This window comes from Euprymna scolopes, chromosome 1, assembly GCF_053919585.1.
Source record: "Euprymna scolopes isolate OS-2025 chromosome 1, ASM5391958v1, whole genome shotgun sequence".
Taxonomy (NCBI): Eukaryota; Metazoa; Mollusca; class Cephalopoda; order Sepiida; family Sepiolidae; genus Euprymna; species Euprymna scolopes.
Genome location: NC_136482.1, coordinates 137,141,246 through 137,155,822, shown reverse-complemented (window position 1 = coordinate 137,155,822; position 14,577 = coordinate 137,141,246). Strand labels below are relative to the sequence as shown.

Here is a 14,577-nt window from a genome sequence, read left to right as displayed (position 1 = left end):
ATATGTTATAGGTTCATCATTATTATTCATTTTATTTGGAGATTTTCAGTATTTTTTTTTTACTCACAGCAATGCAGAAAAGGATAATTGCTGAATACTAATGATTTACAAACAAACATATTCCATTAATATATGTGTTGTGTTATAAAACACATCGAATATGGAAACGTTTTCATGTTTCTCTAGGGATGCAACTAACAAGTTTTTGTACTTCAAATAATTCTTAGAAAAATTAGCAGAAGAAAATAAGATTTTGTTTTGTGTTGTTTTGTTCGTCTTTATTGAACGAAAAACAAAACACATTTGTAATATATATATATATATATATATATATATATATATATATATATATATATATATATATATACATATGAAGAAAAAGCAAAATGAAAAGTTATTTCTGTTACCACAAAAACAAAAAGCATAAAAGAAACAATCAAAATTTCCTTTATTGAATATTTCTGTTTGGTTTGAGCAAAAAAGATGGAACTAATGGCCATTTGTTCTGTATCATTTAGAAATCAGAAGGAATTATGTTCCCCTGGGGTAAAGATGGGAGCCAATTTTCAGAAACATTTTTTATGATTCTTTGTTTTTCTCTTTTGTTTTGTTTTTTTCGTATATTCAACATGATAACTTAAGCAACTCTCTGTTGATGATTGCAAATGCAGCAAATTATGCAAGTAATTCTGTGACTCAAAACATTAGCCAATAACAATCCATCTTATTGCCAGCAAAGAAGAACCGTTCACTTGACTCACAATTGGCTTTCTCTCAAATGAGCTTTACATTGTCCTTTGATCATTTTCTATCTTTTGTCAAGTAAAAAGTCAAATCGGTAGACCATGAAGAGATGATGATGCCACATATCTTGTTCAAAAAATATTTGGATTTGATTAGACTTTGAACAAATACCACCACCAAAGTGCAACAAAATTAAAAAAAAAAAAGAAACATGCAATAATGAATTTAAAATATTTTTATGTAGTTATTAATGTCAATAAGATTAACTCAACCATGTTAATAACTAATAGAAAATAAAAAGACATCCGTGAATCATTATAAACTGCAGTCATTACATTGTTATAAAAAAAAAATCAAGCAAATCATTTATTCAGTCAATAATACAAAAAAGTTTTCAAACCCATAAAAAATTGCATATTTAAAATCCAGACAGCATTTTTATTTTTATTGAAAGAGCTGAGAATATCATCAGTTGGGTGAAAGGCTTAACACATGACACATAAGAGTAACTGATAGAAAGGAATGTAACTCAGTGTTTGTTCTATGAATTATTATTCACAAGGATGGCTAACCTATATCACATGCATCAGCAGTGGCACATTACATAATTACGTGAGATATATATATATATATATATATATATATATCATGTAATTATGTAATGTGCCACTGCTATATATATATATATATATATATATATATATATATATATATATATATATATTGCATGTTTCGTTAAACAACAGGGATAATTCTTGTCTTGTTTTCTTGCAATCCATTATTTTTTCCCTTTGGCGGACCACTGTTTGAATGTTCTTTTCGAGTGTAAAAAGCAAAACAGACATTTTAAGACATTTTTTTGCATAATTAAAAATAATAAATCTCTTTATTTCTGTATTATCATCGTCATTATTATATTACTAGCAGGGAAACTCGACATTGCCCAGACTGAATGAGGATCAACAAACGTTTCACCTTCCCATATTTTATTGTCATCAAAATTGGTGCAATCGCCCATTTTTCAATCAAATCGATTGATTGCCTACTCTAGTTGGGAAGCCATTGCAGTGCACTGAGAGGAAGCTTCATATGTCTCCCCACAGTGACTTAATCCATGCTAAAATGTAGTTTACATGACACTATAGGGAACCTACTGTTGATTTTATAAAAAATAATTTTATATAATGGCTGGAATTAAAGTTTAAAATTCAAAAGTCAAATATCATGCCTCAATTGTGCTCAAAACAGACACATTTCGAATGTGCCCCTGTCATATTAAAGAACCTAATGTTGATTTTATATGCCAGGCCTTTCTGCTTATGCGATAATAAAACATATCAAATGCATTTGTGATGTTAGGCTGTATAAGGGTGTTAATTTTGGCCAAAATCAGACTGTTTCTTCTTTCATCATATTTTTCTGATTATCGATTATCAATATTTACCAAAGACATTCTGATACAAAACCAGGCACATAAAGTACATTTGTGTGAAATTTCAAAAAAAAAATCGATTGAGGAGTCCTTAGGGAATGAACTCACACACATACAAAGTTCCTTTTATAGTAAAGATTATTATTAGATAGAAGTATTACTATTCTTTATTATTCATTTATAGACGTAAAAGAGATTTACTTTGCCATCTTATTTACATGCGCGTTTATGGTGCATACAGTCACATGTGTGCCAATAATAAGAGTTTTATTTGATTTTACATGATAGTTGAACATACATTTATAAAAATATGAGTTGATTATAACAATTATTTTTGAAAAAAGTTTTGATTGAATAATGAATGAAACTGATTATATTCGTTCACTTTAGATTTTCACAACATATTTCACAAACTGAAATATCAATGTTACCAATGTATCAAGCAGGTGTAATACAAGGGACTTTCCAAAAGTAACGCCTCTTAGTTAACATTTTTTTTCAGTACAGAATACAGACAATTTTTAGATAGGATTTTCAAGTTAAATTCAAGTCTTACTGTATTTTTGTTTTTTTAATTGTTAGATTGTGAAAATATAGAATAGTTACAAACGCCCCCCCCCCCCAACTTCCCATATTAAGAATGAGTTTTTAAATGATAACGTTATTATTTCAACACGGTTCGTATTCTGCATAAATATCAAATTTTTTGTAATTGCTGTTCTTCATTTGATATTTTAATCCTGATTAATAGTTTGTTATATGGAATCAACAGCAGATATATTTAAAAGAACAATATTTTCAATAATAACAGAACTATTATTACTATTATTATTATTATTATTATTACTATTATTATTATTATTATTATTATTACTATTATTATTATTATTACTATTATTATTATTATTATTATTACTATTATTATTATTATTATTACTATTATTATTATTACTATTATTACTATTATCATTATTATTATTATTATTATTACTATTATTATTATTATTACTATTATTATTATTACTATTATTACTACTATTATTATTACTACTATTATTATTATTATTATTACTATTATTATTATTATTACTATTATTATTATTATTATTATTACTATTATTATTATTATTATTATTACTATTATTATTATTACTATTATTATTATTATTATTATTATTACTATTATTATTATTATTATTATTACTATTATTATTATTATTACTATTATTATTACTATTATTATTACTATTATTATTATTATTATTATTATTACTATTATTATTACTATTATTATTATTATTACTATTATTACTATTATTATTACTATTATTACTATTATTATTACTATTATTACTATTATTATTATTATTATTATTATTATTGGCTTATATGGAGCTTTCACACAAGTCAACAAACAATCTGATTGGAAACCTGTGGTGTTCTCTGAAAGCTGAGTGACAACAACATCCAGACGTCCAGCTCTCTCTACCTCCTTCGATAGCATTTGCAAATGAATTTGCATCATCGCAACAGCTGCTTACCATTGATTTCTCGCTGGTAGTGGCCATTGGTTTATACTGGAATTTGAGTGGCACTCAGCTTCCCCAAGGTCCCAGTTCTCTTTGCGCTTGTCCAGCCGAGGTCTGGTTGGCGCTCGCTCCTCAGTCTTTCAGTCCTTATTGACCCTTCTCGGCCCTTTGGTATCATTTTTTTTTGGGGGGGGGCGGTGATGAAACAATGGGGGGATGCATGATGGGGGGTGTGTGTAGAACTTGTAAATATGCAGTTTCGGTGTTCTTTATTCCCTGTAACGCTTATTCGTTATATTGTCTTGTATTATTCTCTGCATTCAAGGGTTTTCCTTAATATTTCAGTCGTTTTCATTATCGTTAATCGTTGTACTTTTGCAGTCATTCCTCCGATTCCAATTTCTGACATTCTTTTTTCAAAGTTTTTCGGAATTGTTCCTAGTGCTCCTACTATTATCGGTACTATTTTGATTTTCTTCATCATCCAAATCCCTTTTAACTCTCTGGCTAGCTCTGTGTATTTGCTTTGTTTCTCCTTTTCTTTCATACTCACCCTGTGGTCAGCTGGGACTGCAAAGTCTACAATTTGACAGGATTTTTCTTTCTTGTTAATTATTATGACATCTGGTCTTCTTGCTTGGATGGGTTTGTCCGTCTGTATGTCCATGTCCCATAGGATTTTGTGTTCTCGTTTTCGAGTGCTGTTGCAGGTTTATGCTTGTACCATTTGTTTGTGCGCTCAAAATGCAGTCGTTCGCATAATTCCCAGTGTACCACCCTCCTCACTTGGTCATGCCTGTTTCTGTATTCCTTTTGGGCAAGTTTGCTGCATTCACTTACTATATGGTTTATCGTTTCGTCTCTTTGTCCACAGAGTCTGCATTTGCTGTTTTCTTGTGTTTTATCGATCGAGATTTTGTTTCTCGGTTTATATGTCCTTTTCACATCCATGTCCAGGTGTTTTCGTTATTTTCATCCTTTGTTATTCTTATGAATCTTCCGTGGAGTTGTTTCTCTTCCCATTTCTCTTTTCTCGTTTTGTCGTTTGTCTCTCTGTTTTCTGTTTTGTTTTTTTCAGTGTCTCTCGCTGCCATAATTATCCTTTCAGTGTTTTGCATTATGTATTTTTTTAGTTCTTTTGTCGTGTCCTTCACACAGTCTTCGATACAGATCAGTCCTCTTCTGCCATCTTTCCTTTTCACGTAGAGTCTGTCAATATCGTCCTTTGGGTGTAGTGCATTATGCATGGTCATGAGTTTCCTGGTTTTCTAGTCGAGTTGTCTCAGTTCTTTTGTCCACCCTATAAACGGTCCAGAGTATCTTACTAGTGATACTGCCCATGTATTAATACCTTTTATTAGGTTTCTGCTATATAATTTCGTTTCCAGGAGTTTTCTTGTTCTCCTGAGGTAGGAAGAAGAATCATCATCAGCAGAAACAGCTATGGCATGGATCAAGTACAAGAAAGCATTTGATAGGATCCCTCAAGTATGGATAATAGAATGTCTGAGAATGTACAAAATATTAGGCAAGATTCTCAATTAAATTAAAAATGCAATGAAAACAGAGACTTGAACTGACAGCTGATGGATAATAAATAATCCAGATTAAAATACAAAGAGGTATCTTCCAAGGGAATTTCCTATCATCAATACTATTCATCATAGCCATGTCCCTTATTTAGAGAGTGGCAAGCTGAATACAAGTTCACTAATACAGATGAAAAACTAAACCACCTAATGTATATCTGTATAACTTGAAATTGTTTACAAAAACCAAGAAAGAACTAGAAACGCTAATAAACGCAACCAAAATCTTCATCCAGAATATGCAAATGGAATTTGGGATGGAAAAATGTGCACTATTGATCATAAGGGAAAAACTGGAGGCAACAGAAGGCATGGAACTACCAACTAAATGGAGATGAGGGCACTAGATGAACAGCTACAAATAATTGGGAGTTCTAGAAGCAGAAACTACCAACTAAATGGAGATGAGGGCACTAGATGAACATAACAGCTACAAATAATTGGGAGTTCTAGAAGCAGAAACTACCAACTAAATGGAGATGAGGGCACTAGATGAACATAACAGCTACAAATAATTGGGAGTTCTAGAAGCAGAAACTATCAAGGCAACTGAAATGAAAGCAAAAATTGGAAAGAAGTACCTCAGAAGAACGAGAAAACTCCTCCAAACTAAACTATATAGTGGAAATCTAATAAAATGTATAAACACATGGGCAAATAACACTTATTTGGGGGTTTCAATATCTGGCCAATCGGGAACGTCCATACTTGGTCTCGTTTGATGGAAAGTTGCAATGGAAACTCCCTCCCACCCCGGAAAATGACAGAGCTTTTTCAGCAACTTTTTATTCCAAAGTGATTTTTCTCCTTTTGGAAAGTTGCAATGCTGATCCTGACTATTGCCATTTCTGAACCCCCCCCCTCTACTTGAAGCCATCTTTCTATGAAGATTGTCCTTCTCTCGACTCCAACACATGGTCTCTCTCTTGTATATCTCCAAACTCTGTGTATATTCAATTTAATCCTCACTATGATGTAATTCAACTCACATCAATCGACTATCAGCAAAGCCATCCGATGTTGTCGCAGCATAATATAACACTGGCAATTATACAGACAATTGCATCTTGAAAACACTGACAAATGGCACAAGCACAAACTAGCAGCAGTACTTGAAAACGAAAGTCACAAAATCCTATGGGACATGGATATACAAGCAGATAAGCCCATCCATGCAAGAAACCGGATGTCATAATAGTTAAAGTCTTGCCAGATCACAAATTTCACCATTCCAGCAGATCACAGAGTGAAGATCCAGAAAACAGAGAAGTGGAGTAATTATGCAGAACTAACTAAAGAGCTCGAAGGGATATGGAAGATGAAGAAAGTCAAGATAACACTACAAATAGTAGGAGCACTAGGAGCAATACCGAAAAACTATGAAAAAAGAATGGGATAGATTGGAATCAGAGGGATGGCTGAGAAAATACAACGGATAAAAATAATGAAAACTGCAAAAAATATTAAGGAAAACCCTTGAATGTGAAAACTAATGCACTTGAACTGGACATATAGAAACTGCTACAGATGTAAAACACGAAAGAAATCACATGGAATCATGAAAACTGGAACTATATAATTTTAAGTTACCCCCGTCTCCCAAAACTCATAGTCTCAGCATAAACTGGTACCACAATAAATAATTGAGGTTGGGCAAGGATGATGGAAAGACCAAGGAAAGAAAGCACTAACCAGACTTCCACTGGATAAGTGCAAAGAGAACTGGGACCTTGGGGAGGCTTATTGCCACCTGAAGATTAATGGTCGCTACCAACAAGAAATCGATGATAAATGGCTATTGCAATAATGAAAATTAATTTGCAAAGGTTATCAAAAGAGGTTGTGAGTACTGGAAATCTGAGGAGACTTGTTATCACTCAGACTCCAGGGAATGTCACAAGTTGTTCTCAAAGAGAATTCTTTGATAACTTGTGTGAAAACTCCTAGTGAATAATAATAATAATAATAATAATAATAATAATAATAATAATAATAATAATAATAATAATAATAAATATGTCCTAAGTGAATCTATAAATAAAATCTGGAGGTGGGAGAGTATGCGATAGCGAAATGTTTAATGACATGGACTGTGCCAAATTGAATCCAGCTTGTTCTACACAAACGCTATCATCAAACCATTACTTGATCTTGTGCCTAACCACCTGGAAAAAAAGTGAATCTATATATCTCTAAAAGTGAACGTGTCTCTGTGTGTGTCTGTGTACGCAATAGCTCTGTCAATTTTTAGTCTACAGACTCGAAATTTGATATACAGGGTACTGAGATTTGGGAAAATCTATGTGATCAGTTTTCGGCCAGAAATTTCGCTGTTAAGGGGTCAAAGTTCAACGATTTGACCTTTGAGAACTCTACCAAACTCCTTCAACAATTTTGGGTGTAAACACTTGAAATTTTAGATATAGGTTCCTTGGACATGGATCTAACTTAATAACTTGATTCGAGCCCAAAACAATAAATGTTAAGGGGTCATAATAGGAGTCAAAGTTAAAAAAATTGACTGCTTTTTTTTTTTTTTTTTTTGCTCAACATACACCTCCAAACACCCGGGCATCGCCAGGCTGAAATGCTAGTATGTATATATTTTTTGTTTAAACAATTTTACCTACTAAACTCCTCCTAGAGTTTTTGGTCTACAGACATGAAACTTCATATATAAGGTATTTGAATCCAAGCGAAACTTTATATTTGGGTTTTAGCCCAGAAAAATTGGTGCAAAAGTGTGCAAATTAAAAAAAATGAAATTTGCTAGGTGAGGGTCGAACGCCGCCATTATGAATGCATACCGTAGTAGCTATCGGTTCATTTTTTAATTTTTAGCCTCGGAGTAAATATGTCGTCATGGCCCAGTCATTGGCGGCAGAGGCAAACATAAGTCGTAAGCTGAAGGTTTTGGTTTTGATTCTCGGTGGTGGGGCACGAGTCTTTTCTTTTCTTTTTTTTTTTTTGAACTTTTTAAATTATTACTATACATTGCGTACCATATAATCTCTAATATAAATCTCACCTGTTTGTTTAAACGTATGTATATATGTGTGTATGTTTGTCTGCCTAAAACTTTCGACAGGCGACGGATTTTCAGATCGGTATTGTTGTGAAGCCGACCCTTCAGACAACAAATGCCGAAAAATTGACTAAAAACATTAATCATTCACCCTCACCTTGGCGCTTTTTCACCAATGTTTTCGAAAGCCATCCTCTCTTTTCAATTCACTAGCCTTAACTTAAACCTACATCACGATGGACGAAAGAGCAAAGACGTCACCTTTTTTTTTTTTAATGTTCTTTTCCTCCTTAACGGTAACGGTTCGAGCCTGCCTGCCTTCAACCACTTCTTTTTTTTTTTTTTTTGTTGCTCAACACACACATCCAAACACCCGGGCAACGGCGGGCACCCAGGCAAGTAAAGTAAAAAAAAGTTTTGAACAGAGAGAAAAATATGTCACGTGTCTGTCCGAGTTTTGTGTTGTATGCTAAAAAATTGAGGGTTTTGAAGTTACTGATTCTATTTTGTATTAATGAGTTTGGTGAGAGCATATCATAGGATTTGAAACCATCTTCTGTTTCTAACCCCCTTCAGCTATGTCAAAAATTATGTGCATTTGCAAAAAGATCAAAGAATGTAACTTCTTGCCCCTTTGATGTTGCAACATTATCACCTTAAATTGATCTTATGTATCTGGATGGCTATTGTTAACCAAAGGGATTTAAAAGCGTTTGATGGGTATATTTGATGTTAGGCCAAAGTTTTTGCTTATTACAAACAAATTAGTTATTGAAAACTTTTCTTCTAAATCATCAGAGGGTTGTTGCATTATTGTTGTTCAGCATCATAGTTGTTTAACAATATAAACCAAAATCAAAATGAAATCAAGCTATTCTCAAAGAGAAGAAAAATTAATGAAAGAGTTTTAACAATGTTTTAATGAAAGGAGTGATGGAAATAGAAATTCTGCAATTATTGTTGCAGAAACGATTTCAAATCTATACAAATATGTGAGGCGTATGTGTCCGTTCCCATTTACTTGTCTTCCTACGAGGGCAGAATTAGAAACAAGGTAGTCTTTAATATGGTGAAAATCCAGCTCATCATAAAGGGACACTCTAGATTGGAACAAAATTAGTAATATGGTTAAGCTTAAACATGGAAAAGTAAGGGACTAGTTGTTAAAACTGGAAAAGAACTTGACAAAATATTCTAGTAAACAGTATAATAAATTTATAACTTAAAATATTGCAGCATTAAGAATTAATTATATAATGTTAAATTGAATTTAAAAAAATTAATGCTGCAATATTTTAAATTATAAATTTATTACCTTTTTTACTACAATATCTTGTCCTTTTCTTTTCCAGTTTTAACAACTAGTCCTTTACTTTTCCATGTTTAAGCTTAACCATATTACTTTTCATGCTCGCATTTTTCTATTGTAATTCATGATTTTTCCAATAAATGTACTTGTTCTTTATTTAATTTCAGTCTTATTTTTTTGTCCCCATAAACATAACATACACATGTGTAAAACAATGTATGGCACTCGTCTGCTTTCATTCTCTCTGTTTCACATGTTACTTCTTTTTTCGTGAGAGCGGTGAATTTGTAGCAACACTAGTCGCTGAAGTGACGTGGTTGCTATGGAAACCAGTCATAAAAAACGTTGCTCACCTCCTTACGTTTTTTTTTAATGATTTGGAACACCAGTAAATTCATCATAACTTTTGTTTTACTGAACGAAAATTGAAAAAATATTTTTCACAATATAGCTGAGAAAGTGATCTACAAACTGTAATAATTACTCGATATTTCGTAAAAAAATGAATGAGATGAGCGGTGAAGCTTTAAAGCAGTTCTAAATGACTAAAACTGTCACTTAACTACATATTACACACGGTAGTGTTTGAACGATATATATATATATATATATATATATATATATATATATATATATATCGTTCAAATATTACACTAATATGTAGTATATATACATATATATATATATATATATATATATATATAGTCAATTTGCTTTCATAAAATAGTGAAAAATTTAAAAAGGAGACAAACCTCCCAAATTAGTCTCTTTCTGCTATTTTCCTCTGCAACTATAAGTTAAATAATAATATTGTTTGAGAGAGAGAAAGAGACTGATAGATACTTTGTAAGAGATGGGTCTCTTGTTGAGATAATTACAATTCATGGTGAATTAATTTTAACATATCACTCAATCACAACATTAAGGAATACTTTATGTGCGATTAAAAATTATTTTATGTGCGATATGGTTGTTTTCAAGTCCAACGTAAACAAGTTCTTAAGTAATCCAATTTACCAAATTTCCACTGCTAATGATTACTATGATATTGTCCCATTAACTACTGTACATTCATTAACCCTTATCCTTGAGTGGCGACTCCTTTATAAAAAAAAAAGATATTCAAAAACCTTAGGGAAACAAATAGCGGTTAACTCGGCTTTACTTATCTCTACTTTATATAAAAGGAACTTGTGTGTGTGTGTGTGAGAGAGAGAAAGAGAGAGAGAGAGAGAGAGATCTTTATAGGCTCAGAAACAGCTGGGCCAATTTTTTTTTCAAATTTCACATGAAGCTATTTGATGTGTCTGGAAGCATTCTTACATAGGGTTTGTATCAGAATGTATTCAACAATAATCGAAAAAATCCTATTAAAGAAGAAAGTCTGATTTTGACCGAAGTTAATATTTTTATACAACCTAACATCACAAGTGTATTTGAGAAATTTTATCACTGCACAAACCGAATGGTCCAGCCTATAAAATTAACTGTAAATTCTTTCATAAGACAGAATGACTGTTCTTGCACTTTAAACTTTAAGAGAACACATTATTTACAGATAATTCATAAAATCAATAGTAGATTCTCCACAGTGCAATTTAGACTACAATGTTTTGTGTACTAAGTCACTGTAAGGAGGCATGTGAAGCTCTCTTCTGGTACACTGAAATGAGGGAGGCAATCAATCAACTTGAATGAAAAAACATAGGCGATTTCACCGACTTCAATAACAATAAAGGTATGAAAAAGTGAAACATTGATCCTCATTCAATCCTGAACAGGTCTCCTTGCTAGTGCGTGTATGTGAATGTGTGTGTGTGTGTATATATATATATATATATATATATATATATATATATACGTATGAATTCATTATCAGAAAGTTTCATCTCTGTGTTGCAGATGTGGATGGTGTGAGACAAAGAAAGCAACATCAATGGTGTGCATCAGAAGCAGAGATGTGTCATTGAATTCCTGACAAAAGTGCATTGAGAATGGTGGTGACTATGTAGAAAAATAAATTCTAGTACTACTTTCATCTTTATAGCTCTTCACCTTTTGAGTTAAAAACTAAAAAATAGGAGGCTTTACTTTTGAAACTATATTCATAGTTTTGATTCCACAATTGTCTTTTTGGCAAACAAAAGAAATGTTTGAGGCATGATAACGTTATAAAAACAATTGGATGAAGGATAAAAAATGACATTGAGAAAAACAGGAATAATTACACGTTAATAACAAAATCACCAAAACAATTACTTACCTTAGAGGAATTGTTAAGAAGTCCATGTCCGTAGTAAGAACAATAAGGTTGCTACCTAGTAAATGGTTGTTAGTCAGAGCCAAACCAAGGATTGGGAATGGAGGGCTAGAAAGTTAAAAGAAAATTTTCAAATTTAAATAAATATTCCAAGATGTTAATTTTTCATATTATTGAAATTTATATACACTGCGTATCAAATTATTAAGGAGTTTACATTTTTTTTTAAAATATTTAAGGAACGAGTGAATAAAAATCCATGAAACTTTGAGAAAGTGCTTACAATACTATTCAGCTACTCCAGTCAGAAAATGAAAGTATTTCAATAAGTATTAGCGAAATTATGGCAGAATATAGGAATATCCGTTAATTTCTGTGTGTCAAGTTATTAATGAGGTCGAGAAAAAAACTCAATATACCCATAACTTGTTTATTGAAATAATTTTCAAACATTAAATAAACTAAGAAAATTGGGGCAACTACTGTACCTCCGATAATCCCAGCCTAAATCATTATCCCACCACCACCTTGTTGGTGCCTTAAACGCTGATGACGATGTTGTTCATCTAGGACCCATCCCTTGCTCCAGTCATCTGAGCCATGCACTTCATCAGTGAACAAAACTTTGGAAAAATTCATTTTCATGTTGTCCTCTGCCCATTTCAATCGGTTTTGTATGTGATGTTGCTTTAATGGAGGCTTTGTCACAGGTTTAATAGACAGTGCTCCTCCCTTCAAAAGGTGACATTGAGTATTTTTTTAGATATTCTTCAATCCGGCTTAGTCAAAGACTTCTAGACTTGTCTGCCCAGAGTTCTTAACAATTTCACGTTTAATTTGGAGTAGAGAATGGCATGAAACCACTCTAGATTTACCTTTATCAGCTCTTTTACATACTTTTGTATATTGTCCTTGACAAAGTTCTTCACAGTTTGATGGTACCTTCCTATATTTCAAGGGAAGTTTTACATTTTGCTAACTGTTCTGTAATAGTACTCTTTCCAGAGAAACTAAAACAACCTTTATGACGCATTTTATTGAGGAAACAAGCTGCCTTGTTAATAATCCCAAATAGCATGGATTCAGCAATTACGCTGGCAAGTTGTTTACATTACGCGGAACAGTACAAAAATTTCACAGTATGATCAGCTCAGCCAATGTTTACAAGGCTTTTCATATGAAACTATCGGTAAGTTTCTGAAACTGGTAAAAAATGTTATCTCGTTAATAATTTGACACGCATATATATACACACACGAGTTGTATAGACCTGCCGTTGTAAGGTCAAAACATATTGCCAGGTGGAAGGTTTATTTACATATTACTTAAAATACAATGAATATCCTAACTTGTTACGACTATCCTAAAAGTGAAACACATGTGGATTTATGTAGCAAAAAAACACATCTATTTTCGTCTATGAAAATAAATGGGGAAATAACTCTCATAGCTTAAAAGGGAAATAACTTCAATTAAACTTGAGATTTTTTTAATGCTACTGAAAACAGCTAATAATAATTAAAAATTAATTTCATTAAATATTAATTAAATAAACAATACATTAAATGACCTAAATAATATTTAAAAACGAAACAATTCAAATAATTCTGTCATAATAATAATAATAATATTATATAATACGGTGGAACTAATTATCGAACAAAAATATCTTTAATGTAATATATATATATATATATATATATATATATATATATATATATATATATATATATATATATATATATAGCGCATCACTCTTTCATTTCACCATAAACAAATATTTCTGTACAAGTCTGAGGAAGCTACTTGACGGCCAAAAAACGGTCGTGTAGCTGAAACAATAATGTAATTAAAGAGAAACATACGGTAATAAAAAAAAACACATATACACACATAAATATATGTATAAACAGATATACATACACATATACTTATACAGATATATATACACACATATATATACATATATATATAAAGATATATACACACATAGCTTTATATATGTACATCCATATACAGATATATATATACACACACATACAGATATATACATATACACACACACACATACAGATACATGTATATACACACATACAGATATATATATATGCACACACATATACAGATATATATATACACACACACATATAAAGATATATATATACACACACACATATACAGATATATATATACACACACACACATATACAGATATATATATACACACACACATATACAGATATATATATACACACACACATATACAGATATATATATATACACACACATATACAGATATATATATATACACACACATACAAATATATATATACACAGATATATATATATATACAGATACATATATATATACACACACATATACAGATATATATATACACACATATATACACATATATAAATATATATACACATATACAAATATATATACACATATACAGATATATATATACACATATAGAGATATACATATATATACACACATACAAATATATATATATACACATATATATATATATACACGCACATATAAAGATATATATATACACACACAAATACAGATAAATATATATATACACATATACAGATATATATACACACATATACAGATATATATATATACACATATACATATATATACACATATACAAATATACAGATATATATATAC

The 14,577-nt window shown here is 31.2% G+C and overlaps 1 protein-coding gene across 2 annotated transcripts in view; it reads right to left on the bottom strand.

Annotated features, from left to right (window-relative positions):
• Nucleotides 1-14,577, bottom strand: part of LOC145280053 (nucleoporin 88-like) — a 910,024-nt gene that overhangs the window by 137,274 nt on the left and 758,173 nt on the right. For both annotated transcript variants that reach the window (XM_080131737.1, XM_080131747.1), the window contains exon 9: nucleotides 11,892-11,996. In XM_080131737.1, the coding sequence (XP_079987863.1) occupies nucleotides 11,892-11,996 (105 nt within the window). The remainder of the gene's footprint in view (nucleotides 1-11,891; nucleotides 11,997-14,577) is intronic.